Source organism: Alligator mississippiensis, chromosome 9 (assembly GCF_030867095.1).
Source record: "Alligator mississippiensis isolate rAllMis1 chromosome 9, rAllMis1, whole genome shotgun sequence".
Lineage (NCBI taxonomy): Eukaryota > Metazoa > Chordata > Crocodylia > Alligatoridae > Alligator > Alligator mississippiensis.
The window spans coordinates 69982881-70006247 of NC_081832.1; the positions used below are offsets into that span (position 1 = coordinate 69982881).

At 44.0% G+C, this 23367-nt stretch overlaps 1 protein-coding gene across 10 annotated transcripts in view; it reads left to right on the forward strand.

The window, feature by feature from the left end:
• The window catches only part of TCF7 (transcription factor 7), a 104642-nt gene that overhangs the window by 70661 nt on the left and 10614 nt on the right, over positions 1-23367 (forward strand). For 2 of the 10 annotated variants that reach the window (XM_019478463.2, XM_019478459.2), the window contains exons 5-12: positions 2661-2751; positions 7466-7552; positions 10103-10213; positions 10588-10750; positions 11581-11688; positions 16073-16162; positions 19888-19936; positions 21084-21156. In XM_019478463.2, coding sequence (XP_019334008.2) covers positions 2661-2751; positions 7466-7552; positions 10103-10213; positions 10588-10750; positions 11581-11688; positions 16073-16162; positions 19888-19936; positions 21084-21156 — 772 coding nt within the window. The remainder of the gene's footprint in view (positions 1-2660; positions 2752-7465; positions 7553-10102; positions 10214-10587; positions 10751-11580; positions 11689-16072; positions 16163-19887; positions 19937-21083; positions 21157-23367) is intronic. The other 8 variants (XM_019478464.2, XM_019478462.2, XM_019478466.2 and 5 more) reach the window with 6 other exon arrangements.

The window sequence follows — 23367 nt, forward strand, 5'->3', positions numbered from 1 at the left end:
CTCCTTGTTTCAGGCTACCCTTGAAAACTGCTGGCAGAATACAGCCCCACAATAGTTCAAGGGTATTTGAAAGTCCTGCCAATTAATGTGTTTTGGGATCTTACTAATGGCATGTAAAGTGCAAAACAGCGTAGGACCAACCTGCCCCACTGGCTGGCAGCTGTCCTTTATGCTCTGTTGCAGGTCAGTGAACTCAGGAACGCTCTCTCCTGGATTTATGCAGAAGTCAGTATCCTTCAGGGCCAGATTCCAGCTTCTTGCTTGCAGGGGTAGTAGACGGGAGTTTAGCTGTCTGAAATCCTTGGATCTTTCACAGATCTGTTCAGAGAGAAGCCTGAACCAGAACCTTAAACCAGAGCCTTCTGCTTTTTATTGTGAATGGCTCAAATTTGAAGCTCTCATCCCTTTGGTTTGGGTTCTGCATATACTCAAAAAATAGAGGGGGGTTTCTGTATTTGTTTCAGATAAGACCAGAGATCTCTCCTCAATACCGTCTTGACCTAACCTGACCTATTCACAGCAAAAGCAGAGGGCTCAGATTAAAGCTTCTGATTCAGACCTCTCTCTAAACTGACAGCATGTACTGGGCTGGCCTGCCTCTATCTTGGCTCTGTGAAACAGCCAAGGACTTGAGCATCTTCCCATCTTCAAGGCATTTATACTCACACCACACCTAGCAAAATACTTTACAGATGAAGAACTGAGAAACATGTGGGATTAAAATACTGACTGGCCCAGCATCACACCAGAAATCTGTGGCAGATCAGGGAACTGAACCAGGATTTCCTGAGTTAGAAGCTGGCACTCAAGACCTCCCTTCTGTGCTACATTAATCTGTTCAGGGCTTAAATCTCAAGAGATGCTGGTATCATTTAACCCAGCTCCTGTCTTTGGTTTGATCTAGAACTGTGGCCTAATCTTATCAGGCTCCGAATACTGCCTCTTCATCCTTAGCTAATTTCTCACTGTACGTTTCATTTGGTTGCGATTTCCTTGCATTTACCCTCTGTTAAGGTGCTTGGAGTCAGTGGCATCCTAATTATTTACAAAGGTTCATTAAAACTAATTTCATATATTTTACTTCATGTTCAGTTTACAGATTGCCTAAAAATAGATATCAATGTTGGAAGATATATTGGTCACATGTATTTGCTAAATAGTATTTGCAGAAGTATCATAGAACCGGGTGGGACCTGTAAGATCACCAAGTCTGGTCCCGTGCCATGAAAAGGAAGTTATTGGGCTCAGATGAGCTCAACAAGGTACCCGTCCAGCTTCATCTTCAACACCTCCAAGGGGGTGATTGCACCACCTCTGCCAGAATCGGGAACACCTCTGTGTTCCCGATTCTTGTGACCCTTACAGAGAAAAAGTTTTCTCTTATATCTAGCCTGAATTTACCTTCTATTAGCTTATGCCCATTGGTCCTTGTCCTCCTTGAAGAATTGCTCTCCTAGATCCTGGTGTTCACCTCTGATGTACTTGCCTTCAAAATCAGTATTTGTAGAAACTATTTAACAGAAATCCCCAGCTGGCAATCGCACATCTACAAGGATCCTGAGCATCTTATACTCATCAGCTCACTAGACAAAGGTCAGCATTGTGTTGAGAAAACCATTAATTTCACATCACAGCTTTTCACCACTAAATGACATGTCACTGGCAACAGCTCACTTTTTACTGTACACACAGTCTCCCTCTTTCTTCTCTTATGGGGAACACACAGCTGGAGACTTTCACCACTATATGCATCTTCAGATTTAGAAACATAACGCTAGATGTTATCATTCAAGCCTCTTCCAAGTCAAAGTGAGGGCTCTTTCACTTTTCCAGTTCCCCATTTGTGGCTTCAAGTTTAGGGCCAGCATCAGGGATTCTCTAGCAATAACCCACAGCCCAATGCTACAAGAATCTGGTCTGAAATTCAGAAATAGCTGATGTGTGAAGACACACTGGCCCCAACCATTTTCCTCTGGGTGTGCCACCCATACCATGAATTGTGCTGAATACCCAGGGATTTCCTTCATGGAAGAGCAATTTGCAGCTAGCTGTGTATGCCACATTTATGGTCCCATGGCACCAGCAGAGCAGTACAAATGAGATCCTGAAAACCAAGGCTTCTTTCAAACTAATACAAAGGCAACACGTCCTTATAAAATATCCCTGAGGAGAATTCATGGACAAAGTCATTGGCAAAAGAAGGCAGTGGCTCGCAGGGAAGGAAGGCCTTGATCCTGAATGGTGTGATCCATGTTACTTGTCTCCGATGGGCTGGGAGGGAAAAAGCAGCTAATGGAATGAAACAAATAGAAACCAAGTCATTTTGAGAATCAGAGTAGAGTTTGGAAACCAAGGAGCCCATAGGCGACCCTTGTGCTCAAACAACTTTGCCTCCAAGACTGACTATATGTTCTGCAGGAATATGGCTGTGCGTCACCCCAGTGCAGGGCTGTGCCTGAGAGATGGAATTAGTGGAGGAAGGGGGGTGACTTGTGGGAGGAAACCATTTTCCTCACAAATTTTTTTGCAGTTCACAAATCTAGACTTAATCGCTGGCCCCGAAATAAAGGGCAATGCAGGGCTCAAGGACATCTAATCCTGTGGGGATGCCAGTGCTGCCTGAATTTCTTCCTCTAACTGACTCTTCATCCCTCCCCTAGGTGTACACCGTCCGTCCCAAACCTCAGAGATCCCTGGCTTCTACTCCCTCCCTCCAGGTGGGGTTGGACAGATTACACCTTCCATGGGCTGGTAAGTGTTGACACTGGATCACTCCATATGGCCTTGGTAAGCAACAGGGTGTCATTCTTGCTCTCACTAATCTTGTTTACCAGAATCTACTGCTCTTTACACTGTCCTTACCCCTGCCTCTGGCAATCAGCTCTCATCTGCAATCTGTGTAATTGGGAAGTGCATTACTCCACATTAGAGATGGAAAGCAGAGGCATGGAGAAATAAAGGACTTGGCACTGGAAAGTCAAATTTGGAGTCCAGACTCCATGCCATTACCTCTCTGCAGTCTGAAATGCCTACCACCATTGTATCTGATGTGGATTAGATGAGGAAGAAAGGGTTGCTTGGGTCAGCAACTTACTGTCCATCTTGTTCTAGCTGCATTCTAGGCCTCTAACTCTGAGTTCTCTCTCTCCTGCTCTGGCATTCAACAGGAGCTGTTATTTTTTAGCAATCCACCAGTGCATCACATCCCTCAGAAAACACAGTGTGGCAAAGAACTCTCCCAGCCGAGTACCTGGATTGATCCCTCCCCTAATCCTGTGGCACATGCAGTATTGCTGCCCCCAGTTGTCTGAAATTCACATTGTTCACCCAAAATCATGAGCTCCCCCCATATTGTAAGATTGTGTTTGTGCTTTTTTAGTCTGTCAGTTCCTTAACTCTGCCCAACCTCCAGCAGATGTGATGCACAGTTGCCAGCACTCCTGAATTTGGTTTTTGGCCTTTGCTGCAGGAATTCTCACCCTTTTGCCTTTGGATTAATTCTGCCTCCCCAACCTTCAAATCAATTCCTTCACCCTGATCCCTGACTTGTTTCCCATTAAATTCTATCCCCACATCCTTCTCAGCTGCTCCTCTGAGTCCTCCATCAATGATGTCCCATCATCTCTGCTCCGACAGACATGGGAGTTCCTGACACAGGGGTTCCTACATTTTGGCTGCCTTCTGCCCCCCTTTCCAGGCCAGATTGTGCAGGAAGTGATAGAGGAACAGCAAAGAAGAGACATCCCATTGGTATGGGTGTGGGAGAGGGAGCTGCTAAGTTCTTCCTGCTCCCACATCCCTCCATTGAGAAGAGTCTCAGATCCCTAATTTTTTCATCAGCGCGTAGACAGAAGTTGGCCAGGCATCCAGGTAGAGGGGCTTTCCCCTGGCCAGGAGCTTCTGACCTAATTGGAAGATTTGCTACAACCCCAGCTCAAATCCAGTAATGCATGAAACAGTCAAGCATTAGCAACCCTGGATGTGCTTCCTTCACTTACCCAATCAGTGACCCCTTGGCATCCAGCACTCCTGCAGGCCTAGCAACACCATTAGCATTTTTTTTTTAATACTTTCCTTCTTTCTAACTATCACATTTGTTACTGAACAGGGTGACTTTGAATGCACACAGGGAGCAGAGCTGAGGAGACAGGAAGTACCATGTTTACATTTTAGAGTAGATTAACATTTTCAATTACTGTCGAACCAGTTTCTGGTAATGTCTAGAAATTAAAGAGATGCAAGGCTGTAGCAGACAGTTTAAAAACCTGTGTCACACTGATCATTCGGACATGTGAAGTACTGAATCTTTGGGGGAAAATCATAAATGTATAGTAGCATGTAGATAGCAGTTTTCTGCACAATGCTGTCTGGTATGACCCTAGCACAGACATGTAGGTCTATAAAGAGGCATCATAAGATGAAGGGTGAACCATTAAAAATAAAATCATGAAACAACTGGATTTTTGCTCCTGAATATAGAGTTCCAAATATTTAACCATAAAGAAACAGACGGAGGTCTTAGATCTACATTTGGCTACAAAGAGATTACATTTGGCTTTCTGTGCTGCATATGCTGCTCTTGGACAATGATTTAACTCCTCATACAATGTGATTCATCCTCAGGAAAGACAAGTACAGGAGTGACTGTGCTGTAACATGAAAGAAGTTGTTAGAAGAAAAGAGCTAGCTTGCCAAATGCAAAGCTTACTCTTCAGATGGCAAGCTGTTAAAGACGGTCTTGGGGACATGGGGAAAATCTGTTTATCGAAGAGTTTGTTTGTTTTTTGGTCAGACAGGAAGCTCAGTCTCCTAACAGCACCTCTAGCATCTGATATGGTTTGGCACCTTTAAACAAATTGCTCAGATATAGTCAATAATGACTAATAAACAGATATGGAAAAACAAAAATCAAGAAAAGCAGCCCCGAAGAGCAGGCATCACTTCAAACAGCAAATATATGTTAAAAAGGGGGAAAAGGGCATTGTTAAATACACCAGTCTGCTTGACAAATAGAAATAGTGTGCTGGGCCTCTGTACCAAGTGTTCAATCCCAAACTTCGGTTTAAATTTCTGTTGGGTAAAAATTATTGATGAAATGAGCTTCAGCTCACAAAGGCTTGTGCTGTTTTTATAAACTGCACACACACATGCACTTTGGTTAGTCTATAAAGTGCAAATATACCTTGCCTTTTAAGTAAAAATTGGGAGTTTCCAGTCAGAACTGCCTCTGAATTATTTCAGCAACAGTTCTCTGCATTTAAGAAGTTCACAGAAGCAAAGATGGTTCACAGCTGTCTCTGCCTAAGCCTTTTGCTTGCATGTACAACCCCCATGTCATATATTTCTGAGCCACAAAGTTATCAGCTCCATCCGCCCATTTCAGGGGCATGCAACAGGCAAATGATATTGTCAAACTATTCGCTCAAGGGATTGGTCACCAGTGCATGGTTTTACAGAGGTTGGGCTACTTAAACAGTGTTGAAATTAATTATGTAGGAGGAGGAATGCTACAGAGACCCCTCGTGCCAACAAGTGCTGTGGTATGTGTACAGTTCTTAAAGTTCACTGTTCTGGAATGAAGCTGACTTCAAACACCAAGCGGTTGTAATACAGGAAGCGGCTTTTCCTTAGCAAGCTACCTAACAAGAGTTCAGCAGAAGTGGTTTTTGTACCTGCAGAGTGTTTTGGGGAGGGTAGCTGCAATAACTCTCTCCCTTTAATTAGCTCAGATGACAGTCAGGAACTTCAAATGAAAGCCAGTTAGAGTCTAATCCAGCAAGTTTGATCGCTGGAGCCTGAGAACACACCTTAACCAAGAGCCCCATAAATCTTACCATTGTACAGGACCCCAGCTGAATTTTGTGCTAGGCGAGGGGGTGTCTCTTAATTAATTCACCCCCCCACCCACCTCTTGTTGTCTCCCAAGCTGCTCTCCCATCCCGGGAGAAAACACTTGAATTGCACATTCCCAACAATCACAGGTTGGTTTTGCAATTGAATTAATTTGCGTGTCAGAATCACTTTAGATAAAGACTTGAATGCCAAGATCCTTTTCTATTGCAATATCTTGGCTTCTGGAGTAATGAATGTCACTTCTGGATTAACTCTGAATGTTTTCTCACCCCTGGGGCAGTAATGTTAAACTTCAAAGGTTGTTTAGGCTTCCTGATATATTGTAGCAGTTGGCTGTTTGTTGGCATGTTTATACACTGCTAACTTCTAAGTAGTGTGAGAGGGATTTCTGTCTGGCAGGTTGTAAACAGAGGCCAGTTCTTAACCATGTTTACTGACATTAATACAGACAGATCTTTTAGATTTCATTCAAGCTGACATAGAGCAACTCAATGAGTGACAAACAAAAACCTTATTCTTCTCCCAAGGGAATGGCTTTCTGATCGCTCTTCCCAGCAGAGACATGGTTTACCTCTGTCTGAACAGCGCCTGGGCACACAAGACTCCCCTACAATCCCAGTCTCTTTCGGGACTGTGATCAATAATGATAAGCCTTATATTAAGAAGCATGAAAAACAACTGGAGCTATGTATCCTGTTTTTCCTTTGGGCTTCAAACTTCTCATGCCAAACTCCAGGCCAGAGATGAGACATTTTAGATAAAGGGGGTCAAAGATTGACTCTGGGAAGGGTTTTGAGCTACCCATATATGAAACAAGTATTTCTCATTCATTAAAAACATTGCTTACACACATTTTGCTTGTGCTCTAATAAGTCTAAAATAGTTTCCAGACCCAAATCTGACATGCACAGTTGTAAGGATGGGATGCTTGTTTTGCTTTATTTAAGAAAAAGAGGGCCTAACCCTCAGCTAACTTATATCAGCATAGCTCCACTGAAGTCATATTCTTCAGATGAACTATACCAAGTGAGCACCAGGGAAATCAGAGTATTTCAAGTCGGGCATTGTAGAGTATTATGTCCCTTATGGTCTTAAAGGTGTACTGAAATGTGCTACTCCATGATCACCAGGGCAGGTACTTGATCATTCAGTCATTCTTCTGTTTACCTGATGTAGACCAATTTTGAACCTCAGTATTTCCCAGGGTATTGCACAGCATTTTATACACCTTGCAAATACTCTGGTTGGTTGAGGTCTGCACTGCTAAACACCTTTTCCTACAATAATTCACCTTCACTTTTTGACATGCTTTCATAGCTTATTATCATTTCACAACTGATGCTTTAATACAGCTGAAGCATTATTTCCGCTTAGTTAACATTTGAGAGAAGATCAGATGCAGATTCAGACCCAAACTTTGCAGTCCAGACCCATCTCCAATTGAAGTTTAGATCCTGAATTGCCTCTGGCATGAAGGAAGAAAGAGAGAGGCCTGTAGTGTAAGCTAACTAGAGCTTTGGAACTCACCATTGCTAAATGAGTCCAATTAAGGAGGGTAATTTTAGAAGCCACACATGTAGATGCTTTATGGACTCTTTCTTCCCGATCCCAGGCAGAGCCAGTCTGTCTATCCGCTCCCGTCATGTGGATTTAGACAGCCGTATTCGTCAGCGCTCTCTGCTGGGGCTTCTTTCTCCAGGTAAGTATGAGCTGTGTGAGACAGGACAGCAGCTCTGCTGGTCTCACAGCTTGCAGTTTGTGCCAGCTGAGCTTGCAGGAGACTACAAAAAGCCAGCAAGGGGCCACCAAACTTCCAGATAGCACCAACAGGAAAAGCATTTCCTTTAGTCAAATGCCTTATTAAAAAAAAAAAAGAAAGAAAGAAAGAAAGAAAAAGAATTGCAGGAATATCAAGGTTTCATGGAGGAGACGCAAAGATTTAGTTTTAATTAGTAGAAGTCCAGAAAAACCCTAAGCCTCAGACTCAACGGTAGGAAAATGGAATAAATGGTGTGATAAGTTTTCACTGCTGCCATGCCAAGCAGCTTCTTATTTTTACCACAGAGATAGAAATACTCCTTCCCCAAGTATCCTGGACTAAATTAAGTTGTGCAGAGACTGACTTGTACTTGTTCTCAGGCTTTTGGTGAAATGGGACAGAGCCCTCACTGAGCACAGGTAGTTTTACCTGTCTCTGCTACTCCAGGAAAGGTTGACAGTTAAATTATGCATTTCCTGTAGCTCTTTACCACGTTCCATTGTGAGGATGACGAGTTGCCACTTCCCTGGATTTTTATGAATCAATTCCTTGCTGATTGTTGCAGGAGTTTTAAAATGTGTGCAGAGTTGTAAAGGCCAAGTACTCAGCTGATGCAGAACAGCATAAAGCAGTTGATTTCACACAGCGCATTACCAGTTTGTAGCAGCAGAGGATCTGGCAGTGCCAAATGCATTGTGCAGCACAGGCCTGGGACACTGTGTACCTTGTATTCCTCTGTGTACATTACTCTAGCAAATTTGTGAACAGACAAGGGCCAAACCTGCACGTGCAGTTCCCAGTGATTTCACCTGGAGGATGAGTAGTCCTAATCATGCCATGTAATTCTTTACATACTAACCTCAAAACAGGCTTGGACATTAAGTGTAAAAAGTCCATTAGAACCACTTGTGTTCTTCATTCAGCTAGCAGCAAGTGCTTTGGTTTCTGTTGATCATGAGACGCTCCAGCTAGAAGAGACCAGGCCCTCTGGGAATTTATGTGCAAGCAGCATTTGTTCGCATCTCCAGCTTTTGCTTCTGCTACATGTTGTCATGATACATAGGGGATAATATTCATTGAAGACATTTCACAGGGATCATTCCTAGGATAACAGCAGGAAAATACTGCCAGTCGCACTCCTTGACTTTTGCACACGCTGTCTGAGGCAGCTTTTTCTATCTTTGCATCTAAGATCAATGATAAAGACTAGACGATGAGGCCAGATGCTGTCATCATACATGTTGCTGCCATTCTTGTTTATATTCTACAGAGTGGGGCAGGTCGGGAGTACTGCTGCCAAGGAGAAAGTACACCTTGTCAGACAAGGATCAAGCTCCAGACTGCCAGGGGTTGAAATTAAACGCCTTTTCATTTTGTGCCAACACCTCTCACCAGCAGTTGTTCATCTCCCCTGGGCAATTCTGCCATCACAAACCGCAGTCGTTAAGTGGCAAGTTTGGCAAAGCAGGCTGCACTGGCCAGCACATTATACAGTGCCGTGTACAGTGCCAATGAAGCTTGTAAGACTGCTCATGATCTCACTTCTGTGTTGGTGGATAACACTGCTGGGGCAGGATGCACCTCCAAGAGCTGCTGTTTGGTTCATGTTCAGACTCATGCCTTTTCTTTTAAAATAAAGGTGTGGGATGATCCTAAGCTGTCAAACCCATAGGCTGTTTTTCAGTTTGTTTTTCTGCTGTAGCACTTACAATATTGTTGCAATGGAGAGCCAAGTAGCTGACCAATTCTTTAAATAAAATCAGTTAGGATTGCAGCCAGGATAGATTGTGTTGCAAGGAATTTTATTGAATCCCCCAACAGAACAGTAACCAGGCAAGAGTCTGAATGCTTTTCCAAGTCAGTTTGGTTGCTTCTGTTATCCACACACCCACTGTCATCTTGACTGAAGATTACTCAGCAAGAATGTATTGCTGGACGGAGCCAAAGAATAGCATCAGGAAATAAAGGCAAAAAGCCCACCTGCCTGGCGTTTTCATTTAATGTTGAAACTCTGTAAGTGTCATTCATCAGGTTAAAACAACTGCCAAACACTCATTAGCTAGAGTGGCAGTGGCTGTGGGAAAGCCCTGCATCAGGCTTGGCAGCTATCCCATCAGCACTGCAGCAAGCTTCCAAGGGTAGCACTGGGGCACTTCTGCACAGGCTCATTATTTCAGGAAGACACTTTACTAGGATGCATCTGGGACGTTTGCTTTACATGTACTGTTGCTTAAGCATTTGTTTCTGTAACGTTAAAAACAACTCAAAGAGTGCCACCTAGTGAGACAGAGCACTCTTCTCCATCGGACTGAAGAGTAAACCAGTGGAAAGAGCTGCGCACAGCCATTTGTTTCCTGCTGCTCTTCGCTGTTCTTCTGTAGCGTCCTTCAGCTGGGGCTCAGACCCGCAACTGAACTGACCTTTAAGAGCCAAACGTACCAGCACCCCAAAGCAATATTGCAGCAATCTCTGACACGCTCTCCGTTGCAGGTTTACACACCCTCTGATGCTGAGCTCTGGAATGCACACCACCGGCATCCCTCATCCAGCCATAGTGCCCCACTCTGGAAAACAGGAAATGGAGCATTATGACCGGAACATGTAAGTCTTAAAATGGCAGACTATTAAAAAGAGTTCCTTACTGTGTGATTTCCTTAGTCCTAGTCTATCTTATTGTTGTCACTGCTTGTGTGGGGAGCAGATCTGTGAACACCAACTCGGTAAGTTAGCTAACCAGACTTTGGGGCACCGTATTGTTCCACCAGTTATGAAAAAGGTGCCAGTGTAACAATGGTCACAATCACTTGAAGAGACCACATTCCAGCTGTGCTATATGCTCATTAGTCAAGGTTTCAAGTCCTGCTTGATAGTCCTTAATATTTTCAAGTGGATCTATTTCTTTTCACTGTATTCAGATACACTAGTTGAGATGCAGGAGTCCTGTTGTTATTGAGTGTTGTTTTGTTTCTGTCAAGGAAACCCCAACCAGAACCAAAGAGAGAGAAGGAAGCCAAGAAGCCAACTATCAAGAAGCCCCTGAATGCTTTCATGTTGTATATGAAAGAGATGCGGGCAAAAGTCATTGCCGAGTGCACCCTGAAAGAAAGTGCAGCTATCAACCAGATTTTAGGAAGGAGGGTAAGAGCACAGAACCGGAGTGGTTTGGCTGTATATTAGAGTGGTGCCATTTTTCTTTACAGGCCCCTAGGGAGAAGTTATGCAGCTATTTCATAAAAAGCCTATTACCTGTAATACTTCACACAGATCAGCAGCTCCTAAAAGACATGGTCAGTGTACTAGCTCTTCCCCAGAATGAAGAGCTTGGATCATCTGCAGTGGGAGTGATGGGGGCAGGGAGCTTCACTATTAATTGGGTTTAAATGACAATTCAGATCCTTTGGGGTAAATGATATTTTATTTTGTGTTACTGAAATGGTTATGTTTAGCAACCTCTCTTGATATGAGGGCAGGGGACAGCAAATCAGATGGTTTGTACATCACTGGTCTGCTCCTAACAGATCACCTTAACATGCGTCTTAACTTTATGGACGCTGTGGGGCATTGTGCTTGTGAATGTATTGGTCTGTTCTTCTGAGTCAGGAAGCCATAAAAAAAACAAGTGGGGAGAGAAAGGAAATGAGGGAACGCAGTTTACTCCTTCTGCTATATAAAGAACCTCCTTCCTCCCCTGGCATAGCCAATCAGCCATGCCACTAGAAATGTAAGGGTGTGCCTTGCATGACCTTTTAGTTCCTATGCAGGCAATAAGGAGTTTGTATGGGAAACTCTACATTTTCCTTAAGTCACTGTGAACATGCAGCCCCAGATAAAACTCAGTTAACATCTGTGGAGTTACATAGCAAATAAAGGGTATAGCAGAGTTAAAAGGAAAGGCCTGTCTGATTCTTAAAGCAAGGAGAGATGATGATGAGATGCACTGAGGAGTTTCACAACTGTTTCTGTTGCAGTGGCATGCACTGTCACGGGAGGAGCAGGCCAAGTACTATGAACTGGCTCGGAAGGAACGGCAACTTCACATGCAGCTCTACCCAGGCTGGTCCGCAAGAGATAACTATGTGAGTGCTTAATACAATGAAAGCTAAAGGCCCTGTCACAGCAGCCTGCTTAGAAAGATCAGCTGACTGAAAATGTCACCAGCCACATTAACTAGTTTTCTTAGTAGCACGTGCCCTCCTAGCAGAAAAGTGTGCCACGTGGTGGAGTGGGATTAGAATGGGTGTCAGATGCCTAGAAACATGCATTTAAGTACTTTGATTTTTCTTCTTGGCTGGGGATGAGTGCACGTTTTGGCAAGCGTCATGTTTCTTAACACAGAAGTTTGTTTACTTATTGTCTTGGATAACAGTTCTGATTAAAAATAATTAGAAGTCATCATTTTAAAATTTCCTTAATGCTCCTTGGAAATGTATGGCCTGAGGTTGGTGGATCTTGGACTATGGCCCGTGGTCCTGAGGATTTGGAACCTCTTCTGGTACTCGAGAGAACAAGACACTTTGAGAACAACCACACTTTAGGAATAGGGAAGGAGGTAGGGGGTCTGATCAGGCAATCTCAAGGAAAGACTAGAGAATTACTGTCCTCAGAAATCCATCAGTATCTTGTTGCGAGGCCTCCACAAAACTCACTCTAGCACTTAGGAGGACTTCTTCATAAATCTATCAGGTATCATCCTCATGATTCTGGCATAACTAAGTACAGATTTTTTTCCTTTAATTTTGCCATTCCTTCCATGGGAACTTGTTTGGCTTAAAGCCATCATACATACTAGCTTGTGGAACTGCCTACTTTGGCTTCAAAATAGCTTGCTCAGGAACTCCTGAGCTGCACAACCATGTTAGCATGGAGCTCAGCTCAGCTCAATTGGCCAAGTGTTTATCCCGCTGCTTGGCTGGATTTTGCAAACCAGACTGGGTGTCCTGCTGCTATGGCTATGCTGATGAACATCCCCACGTAGCCAGCTCAGGTACTGGTACTCAGGCTGCAGTCCCAGCAGGTGGATACCGTGCTAACAAAGTTAAAGCTCCTAAGCTTCATGAGCTTTGGGGAATTGACTATTTCTCTACCCTTACACACAGTGATACAAACCTACATCTAGGCTAGTGCAATATTGACTAAACTGAAGGGTCATATCCTTCAGGTAGCCTCCCTGATCTGAGATGTCTCTGCCATCTCTTTCTGATTTGGGTTCTGCCATGTCCTGCAACTCTGACAGGAAATCAACCATGTTACACTTACAATACTCAAATAAGATTTGAGTTTCCAAACATGGCTAGCGGTTGTATTGTCAGCTTGTAAACTAAGCCTATCTGGGGACTACTCACAAAGCAGGATTGCCAAAAGCAGCCTTTATAAAACATCTCCATATCCAAACAATGTGTAGGACAAGATTGCTGAATGGAGCAGCATGTGCTCTGCTGTGTTAAGACACTGGTAACAACTGAGCTCTTGCATACATGACAACCTCAGAGCAACAGGTTGTTGATAATATGACACATTATTGGTAGTATCCTCTGGGGGAAAAAAATTATGAAGCACACAATGTTGTGGTTTTAAATACCTGTAATGTTATGGCTCACATTGTGCAGTTCTGAGAAGATAACCGACAGGCAGCTAGATATTTTTGGTCTCTTCCTAATTGCCTTCCTAGAATAATGAGATCCACCAGCTTGTCATTTATTCTGAATCTACTGACTAGACATTAGGGAGATAATTTGCTTTTTCTTCCTCCCTCTTCTCACAAATCAAAAAAAATTCAAAGGTGCTCAGTGTTTGTTTGAATTATTGCTTCCATTGAAACCAACGGGGAGTTTTTTCATTGATTGCAGTGGGCTTAGCTCAGTGCTGTAGTGTACACCTCTTGAAGAAACCACCCTAATTATATTATTCCGTATCAGAAGCTAAAGCCCTTAGCATCAAGTAAGTTGGCAACAAGGGAGAATTATGAAAGAAAAAGATGCCAATGTCAACAGGCTCATTTTTGCTGGACCTTAGAAGTATATTAAAAGCAAGCACGTGAACCTTGATATCCCTAGAGCACCATTTTCTTTTCCATTTTAATTGGGCTTCCCCATCCTGTAACCACTCATTTTCAAGAGTGGTTACAGGAGGGGGAAATCTTCCAGTGCCCAAGCCTGGATACAGAATGGTTTCAATTGACCTCTCTTTACAGTTTAATCTACGGAGCATTTAAAGAGCTGCTAGAAAAAAATGTCATTACCTCATTTCCTCTTGTTGTACTGATCATTTAATAGGCAACTTGTCAAATTAATTTCCATAAGTGTAGGAATGCCACAAAACATACATTCACATTCTTTTCTAGCAGATATTTAGTTTGCACCTAGGATCAGAAGGAAGTAATGAGTACCCTAGAACCGCCCAACTGGCTAGTTGGGGACTTGATCCAAAACCCTTTGATATCAATGGGAGTCTTGCCATTGACTTCACTCAGCATTAGATGGGCAGCAGACTCATTTCCTTTTAGCTGGTTTTTTTCCCTTTTAGTGCTGAAGGAACGAAAGATCACACACCGTTTTGTGAGGGCCACTCCAAGGCTTCCCAGAACAGAATAAGAGATCACCTGCAGAGCAGCTCTCAGCCTGTGAAGGCTCCAGCTGTCTCTGCAGTGCTCCAGCCTCATTTAGGGATCTCCTGAGGGAAATATGGGAAATTTTGCACATAACTCTTCAAGCTTCTTGGTTGGTATCTCCATCAATGGAGGGCTTCTGTTAACAAATCCTCCCTGTTCCATATTGCTCCAACAGAAACTTTACTCCTCCATTGGAGGAGAGCTGCTTACCGTGCTCTGGAAACTTTCTGCCACCTAGCTGGATTACTCCATTAACCTCTATATCTTCTACTGTCCAGCCAGGCTCTGAGAATGCCTAAAGCAGTCCGAGCATCAGCTCTTCCAAGAGTGTTTTGGGACAGAAATGCCCAGGCAGAAGCCAGCTGCTTGATGAGTCAGTCTTCATCAAGTGTCCTTCTGTCTCCTGAGCTCCGTAACTCAAGTGGGGAGGCATCTAGGTCACCTTTGAGCCACGTGACACTGAGATCAGACAGGAAATACAGTGGCTCCCACGCTGTAGGAAAGCTCACCGCGGTTAGGAGCTTTCCACCTTCACTTAAACCACAAGAAGTCATAAAAGAAGTCACAGGTCAAAGCCATCACTGCAAGCAGCCCTTTCACATAGGCCAAATTTGCTCCAGCAGCTCTTGTGACTAGAACTCAGTAGGGCACAAAGGGTTTTCTGCCTTCTGTATCAGAGAAGCAAATAAAAGATAAAAATGTGTTTCCTTGTGAAGAGGTGAAGGAAACAGAAGAATGACAGAGGGGTCCAGCGCTGTGGAGATACTCCCAAATAACGTCTGCAGAACTAGAGCACCTCTTTGCCATAATACATCATCAGCACAGCATGTTATCAAACCTATGAAAGCTCTTTTTGTTCCACCTTAGGTAGGACCTTCCTTTTGAATGTACTGCTTTAAGAGGGCAAAGAAACACAACAGAAGTATTTTCACAATGTACCAAAACATGCTGGGGGTTTCATCTAGGACAGCTGTTTCAGTGGCAAAGGCTTTTCCAATCGTGCGCTCAAAGATTCAGTGAGAGACAGTGACACAACAGGAAGGGGCGATAAGGAATGAACAAAGCTATAGTAAGAAGATCACACAGGGTGCCAGCTGGACATGGCATATCTTATTCCATTAAATTAAAAGGTTATTGGTGATAGGTAGACTCTAAGGTGGTGTAAACCAGGGTAACACCACAGAACGCTAGTGGATGTTAAGAGAAACATTGCCAGGCAGAGTAGACCCAGATATGAGAGCCAGTATGAATAGGAAAAGAAATATTTCTGTGGGAATATGAACTCATGGGGAAAGGGGCAGTAGGGAATCCTTTGAAGCTTCACTCTACAGTAGGCTGAGAAAAATATTGTACAGTCTTATCAAGTACCACAGGTAAAATACAGACTTGATCATAGTGCCTTATGCACGTTTCTTAAGAACTTCTTGTTCTTAAGAACAAGAGAGTGAATATAACCCCTAGCTTTCATCACCAGGAGGGTTGCCATTTTCTAGCATCTGTATTGGCACTGACTGAGTTTGCAGTAGTGACTGTTTTAAAGAACTAGCTCACTACATCTCCACTCAGGATCTCTTTCATACCCAGGATTGCCAACTCCTAGCTGCGGAGCCAGTCAAGTCAGATTTAAACAAACTTTAAATGTATTTTTCAACCTTTTGAAATCCATGATTTCCGGTTTGTCTCTGCAACCATGTGGTTCAGAAACATTTTTAAGTGAAAAGAGATTCTTCCATAGCACTGCGATTCCATGAGCAGAGACTTTACTAGACACCCAAGTATTGCAAGACTTGTGATGAATCAGTGTGTTTGCAGAGATCAGTTGTTATTTTAACACTTTTTCACCTGCTCTTCAGTCTTCAGGCTCTTCAGCCCATGAACACACACAGGTTTGCTCAGGGCCTCTGGAATTCTGCAGCACTTCAGGGCCTGTTTCAGCAGCAAGGGTAAGAGAATTCTGCAGCGAATGTTAGCCCACTCTGTGGCAGTAAGAGCATGTAGCAGCCTGCCCACTTGGTACCCACTGACTCCAGTGTTAGCTGCAGAATTCCAGGAGCCCTGAGCTTTTCAGACTTCCTTAGCCATGGAACTGCTCACTGGCTATGGAATTGATTTAGCTTTCACTACACTTGCGAGTACAGTATGGGTTAAATGCTGCTCTAAAATGGTGGTCTTAAATAAACTGTAAACTGCAAAGGAGCAGAGAAAGACCTGGAGAGATTGCAACAAATGGATGATGTGGTTTTTCTGAGGCACAGGAAAAGTTTAAGTCTCTGGCCAGCTCAGTAGCATTGGTGTCGTCAGCCCTGGAGACTCCAACTAATATTCTAGAAAGCTAGCACTCGAGATGATCCTGAGACTTGAGTCCCTGTGAACCATTGGTAACTATGGCAAGTAGCATCGATGCTTAGCAACAAGTGGCACTGAATAGATTGAGACGCCCCCATAATTTTATGTAGCTCAGACAGTTCAGTCTCACCCCCCCGCCTCCCCAAAAAATAAAATGCAGGGAGAGATTTGTTCATTTGCTTTGTTAAGGCCATTACGTTGCACTACTCTCATGTTCTTTAGAGGACTTGTCTATCTACTTCCTTTACTTGAAGCACGTGGGCCCAAATCATATCCAAAGCCTAGATCTCAAGGGGCTGATGCTCTTTCCCTAGCAGAAGTCAAAATGGGCAATAAAAATTGCTTTCTAGAGTTCACCTTCTATACACAAATCAAATGCGTTGGAGGGTGTGAAAGTGAACCAATGTCCAAAACAGTTACGGCATAGTTTTGTCTTACAGTGGAGATATTTGCAATAATCATATCCTGAAAGCTGCAGAGTAAAAACAGCTTGGTGGTCAGCACAGCGAGCCAGAACTTTGTTTTATTTACTCTGGGTTAACAGCTACTGTGCAACCTGGTCTCTCAGTGCAGCTGAGTGTGGAAGTGACCACAGGCCTGAGTTACGTAATATGGTTTCACCTTGCATGGAAACATTGGGGAAATGCTTCTACGAAATATTTTTGAGCAGTCTGAGTTACCACCAAGGTGATGTTCTCTGTTTCTCCATCACTTTGCTTGCATCCAAATTATGTGTATGCAAATTTTACACACCATCCTTGCTGCCTGTTGTGGAATACTTCAAATGCTTGTGGTATTAAATTCTGGGATACTGAAGATTAAGAGAACATATTCAACAAGTTACGTGCTTACAGAGTAGGCTTGTGCAACATGAAAGTCAGGCTATAGGGCATCTTTCAGTAGTTGCTTTGAAAACACCTGCTCTGTTTGGGCAGCTTTTCCATCAAAGCTGTTTGACCCTGTCACCTGCATTGATTTCCACTTCAGGTGTTGACTGCTGACACTTGCTGAAAGTGTTTCACTTCTCAACTTTCTGGTTAAGACCAAGTGTGGTGCTGTCTCAGACTCCATCTGTTCTCTGGTCGGGGAGGCAGACTAGATTCTTCCCTGCATGGATTCTAGGAGCTTTTTTCTTCTGTGACTTTCGTTATTACTGTTATTAATCTGTCAGTAGTGTCCTCAGAATGGACAAACTCTTGCATGTTTAGCCACTCCTTCAATTTAACGTTGTGGAAGATCAAGGACCTTTCACTGCCTATGGTAAGAGCTTCCCCCCCCCCCACCAATAACTTCCCCTCTGCCTCCAGGCACTACTTCCTACTTGGTGTAACAAGTGAGACAACACTGCAGAGTCCCAAGGGATTTCACCTCCGAGCCCCCCAGTGCACAGGAGCACACTCCTTTCTGCACAGCAACCCAGCGGGGCTCCTTATGGCTTCCCTCCTCTTGCTTAGTCAGAGACCAGCAGGAGAGAGATGAATACATGTGGAGAGAGAATCTAATTTGCCATTTCCCTGAATGCCGGCAGATTGCGTGTGCTGCACTCACGTTACCAAACTGGGTCCTCCGTCTCTCCAGCTGTGCTGAGGTTTCATTCCTACAGCTGTAAGGAGCAGCATTTCATTCCTCTGAGGACCCCAATTAGCTCAGCCAAGAAAATTTTTTGAAAGAATTTTTTTAAGGAAATCTTTTTGCAAAAATCTAGTTGATCTAATAGAAGATATCACCTCTCCCTTCTGGTTCCATTACCTCAGCCAAGCAACTAGTACAGGTGGGCATCACTGAGGACTGAGCTTTTGCCCATAAGCACCCACTGGCTGATCACAAGGGTCCAACCTCAGTTTCTCCTTCTTTTCTACCTGTTGAGAACACACTGGATGCTGTGGTCACTAGTGCTTTGAGGACAGCACTAGCAGTCACCCAGGGGAGGGCTCTTCAGATTAACAACCACTCAGCTCAGGAGTTGGTAGGGGAAGGCAGCCCCTCCTGGGTTCCTCCAAGGGACCCTGTATAAAGCCACTTTCACCTCCCCCATTGCTGCTTCCCCTCTCACCTCCCTCTGGGAGGCTTTTCCTCCAGCTCTTGCTCCTCTTCTGCAGGCAGTTCTCTCTCCTGAAGGCTGTTCCCACTAGAGATTTCTGAGCAGCAGCCTTCTTATCACCTCTGTTGCAGGGCTGGCAATCAGCCCCAGCTGAAGAGGTGGTGAATCTCTATTAACCCCCCCAAGTGCCTGAAATAGCATGAAGCAGGCAAGGTTCTTTGAGTCAATCTGATATCTTGTATTAGACCAACTGAGTAGTTAGAAGAAAATTCTTTGCAAACTTTCAGGTGCAGTCACCCTTCTTCGGGCATGGGGAGTCTCAGCTGTTCTGAGAGTGAAATAGCATGAGGCCCCTATTCCCTGTGACAGGCACTTCAGTAGAAAGCAATGGTCCTACAAGCCTGCTTAGCCAGTGTTGTCACATAGGTCATGACTTTGGACCTGTGCTTTAAGCGTGTAACATAGCAGGCGAAGGCCAGGCCAGGCCAGGCCGGGAAGCCTCCGGGCTTCTGTTGCTGAAGGGTGGAGTTTATGATGACAGTTCCTTTCAGGCCTGACTCTCTTAACTGTGCTGATGTGTCTCCCTTTGTATTTAAAAAAGATAACATCAGTATTTCCATGTGAAGCTTGTTGCTCCAGTTGTCAACAAGGCTCTTAGAAATCAATTTAAAAGAGTAGATACTCCCTCACCTTTGAAGCAAGGTAGCACTGGCCTGACAGGCAGTAGAGCGGAGGTGTTCCCCACGCTTTCATTATCTCGCATATGCTCATAGTGTTCTGCCATGTTAAACTGTATCTTGATCATAACCAATGGAAGGTATGTGCATTGATGAAAGGTGTCTCTGACGAAAGGTTCGGTTTTTATCATCAACTTTCTGCTGATGTTATCATCAGGCATAGGTTAAATAAGTTCAATTCTGCTCCAATCATGTGAATGACTGGTGAGCAAACAGCCAATCAGGTGACATAGAAAGATCTCTTGTTTCTAACACCCCAAGTGGAAAATGAGATGGCTGAAAGAGGGAAATGTACTTACATAACTCATACTATAACACACTGGTGTTGTCTGAGTCTGTTACTATCTCTCAGCATTTAGTTTAAGCAGGAGAGGTGCATGCTTTTAATACCAGAGATGCAAGACTCAATCCTCGTGGGGAATTAGAGAGGCTGAGACACTTGATAATTTTGCCTATCCCTTTGCATCTGTGTTACTCAAAATACTGAGCAGCCTGCATGAGGTCTCTGAGCAGACACTGACGTGCTTTTCCTCTTGCATCCTAGGGAAAAAAGAAAAGACGGACAAGAGAAAAGCAGCAAGACTCCAGCTCAGGTAAAATCTTTGGTACAAAGCCGAGTGTGCTTCTCGGTAGTCACTTTTTGTCATTGTTGCTGGGAATGAATTAAGCCACCAAGGCAGCAGTTGTAGTTGGCATCCTTGTTTTACCAGAGGGCAGCAACTCTGTCAGCTGTTGTAACCAGAAAAGTATGATGGACTCCTAAAGCAGTGAATTGTATGTAAGCAACTTCACCCTGTTCCTAAAACATACATTTTAATTAGAACAGGAGGGATTCATGGAAACTGAAAAGGCTATTGCTTGTGGCTATTGCTCATCTTTAATATAAGCCAGGGGAAATGCTCCAGAAGCTGTGACAGGCAGGAAGTCACCGCTCTTCTGGAGTGAAAAGGGAGTCATCTCTTGCATGCATCAATACTGTGTGTGAGTAATTGCTGTGAAACCTCTTAAAGGCCACCCCAGGGACCACGCATCATTTCCTAGTAAAAGTGATCTAAAGATCAAATAAAACTGTATGCACAACCTTTGGGGAACTTTAATGTGTATGCTTACTCCAGAGATCTGTTTGTTAGAGATGGTCCTTAATACAGGTTTCACAGCACGTACACACACACACTTTGTGCACTAGTCTGCACTACTTCCCTCATCTTTATTTCAATCCAAGGACTCCGTTCATAGGCAGGTCATTTAACCATGACTGGACAGGCATGGAGCAGGTAAGGATTTGAGCACAGGAGGCAGTAGGTGGCTATTTGATTGGGCAGTTTCAAAATGAAGTCGGATGTTCCATAAACAGCAGTGGATTTCCTGGTAGTTTCTCATGTTTCCTGCAAGAGCATGTTGATGGCCTGGGCCTGGCTCTGTGGCAGGAATGGCTGAGGTGACAGGTAGGAGGGGATGCTGCAGGTGAGCAAGAACAAACTCTACAACATCAGTAAGAGGCCAGTTCCTGAACATCTTTCTTCTCTCCCCTACTGAGGAGATCACTCTGATATTTGCCTAACACTGACTCTTTTCCAGGAGTGGTGATGCCAGAATATTTCTGTTGCTGAAAGTTGGATTTTAGCCTGGTAGTTATGTCTGAAGTGGCTAAATTGATGTTGCATCTTTTCTTCCTCCTGCTCCTCCTCCTCTCTGTGTCTCTGCCTTGCCATTCTTCGCCACGCATGCTTCTGTGTTCAGATCCCGCCTCTCCTAAGAAATGCAGAGCTCGCTTTGGCCTCAACCAACAAACGGACTGGTGCGGCCCGTGCAGGTGTGTATCAGAACTCTCCACTCTGCTTGTAGCGTCTTTCCCTGCGCGCATTGGTTTTTTCGCTGTGTATGGTTTTATTTTTCATGCATGTTCCTACAGTTGCCCTTACTCCTGACTCAAACTAATGGCATTGCTAAGGATTGCCCCCTTCAAGCCCTTCTTGGGGTTTCAAGGCCATGGACAGGTATTTTTGAAGGGTCCACACACAAGTATGACCAGAAATTTAAACCAGTGTTGCTAAAGCCAAGAAGTCCCACCTGTGCATCTTGTTCTGGGTCAGCAAATGTCATGTAGAAGTTCACAGATTGATTTATTTAAAGTTCCTACTTCACTGGTAAAAAAGAGGCTCTCTCCAGGGTAGGAGGCCCTGCAAAATGGAGGGAGATAAATGTGCATTTCTTACCTAGTTCTCCCTGTTTCAGGGAATGTCCCCATGTTGGGCTTTAATTCCCCTTTAGAGATTCCCTGTGACACAGACACTACTATGGTGCTAGGGTGTCTGTCCCTACTATAGCCACTAGGGAGTAATTCAAGTTTGCTTTTTTCCCCATGTATTTCTAATTGAAATACATGGGAGGAGCCTGGCTCCAATCTCTGTAGTAACCCTATACCATGCTGCCACTGGACAGTGGAGTAGCCCCAAGCAATGAGATTGTGTGGGGACTCCAGGAACTTCTAAGTGATGAACCAGGGAATAAAATAATGAAGCAGTCCCCTGGCAAGTAAACCTGAGGACAGTTAGCTGGGTCAGGGTATCTTCAAGTGGTCCTAGGTGCAAAAGACTCCTGACCTGCTTCTGGATCTATACAACTCTGTAAGGAGTAAATGTAGCCTGAGCAAAGGAGAAGGGCATTGCTCTCAGGACAGTCTGCTGCTTTGTAGGTTTGTACAGCACCACGTTAATTCTTCTGTCTGGCAAAACCTGAAATATGCTGGCACTTTAAAAAGGGCAAAGCACACCAAGCAGGCTTTTTGCCTGGTTGCATCCTGAAGGATGCTGTGTAGTTGTTCTGGCCAGGGGACCAATCTATCATACAGCATAAAAACAAATTCTTAAATTCACTCCTTGCATTCTCTTCTTAACTGGGAAACCTCTCTCAAGGTGCATGGAGTCTGTATGTTGTTATTCCTTGTGTAATTCTGCTCACATTTTTATAGTTCTGTGAATTCCCCATTCAGATTTCATATGACCCTTCCTTATGATATCACTGCAAGCAGCATTTTTTTCTGATCTAGGAAAACTGGATGGAACTCCCTTGGCATCCTATTAATACTGTACTGTAAACAGCCAGAGCTTTTTTGGCAACCTGGGTCTGTCATCCCAGCAATGCCAGGCTGGGAAGTGAAAGACCAGATTGAGGTGGTGAATGCAGATCTCCCACCCAGCATGGCTGCTATGTCTAAAGGCAGTCCTTATATCTTCTCTTGTGTTATTTGAAATCTCTTACTTGGCTCTAGCACTAACATGTGGCTTTGCCAGCACTGCTTCCTGATTAACACACATTGCGGGAGTGCTCTTTAGCATGCTTTTTTTCTTGTTTTTCCCCTTATATCTCAAGTCCTGTGTAGTGGCAGCTGTTCTGCAATTCCCTGTACTAATGTACCACAGCCAACTGAAGGGCTTCAGACATGTTATGCTTCCTTGTTACTGACACCTTCCTTTGAAAGAAACTTCCACCAGAGGATTTCCATCCCAAAGCGAGACAGGTTTAACTGACTAAAATGACAAGTGTTCCACCCTGAGAGGTTTCATCTTCTTTTGGCTTTAAAGAGGAAAAATAGAACATGGTTGGATTGAAAACACCTCCTTCCCTGCCACTTAAGAGGAAGTTAATGAAATCTGTTTACTTTGACTACAAAAACAGAGGTTTTGCCTCTCCAGGAGAAACCATTTTGACAAAGTGCAGTCATTCAGATGCCTGTGTTCACTGTCCTGGGACAAGCAGTGCTTACATTTTGTCTCAGGATATTGTGAAGTGCATCCGAATAGAAAATTACATCACTGAACCATGGCAGAAAAGCGGCAGCACATTCAGCCACTCAATTAACCCTAACTAAAAAAGCAGCATGTGTATACGCCAAACCCAGGCCTTTTCTGTTCTGGGACAAATACAGACATAACTCATCCCAGGACAAATGCAACATCTGTTCCTAACCTTAGTGAACCTCTTTCAAGCAATTCATCATATTAACTGTTGAGGACATGGTATG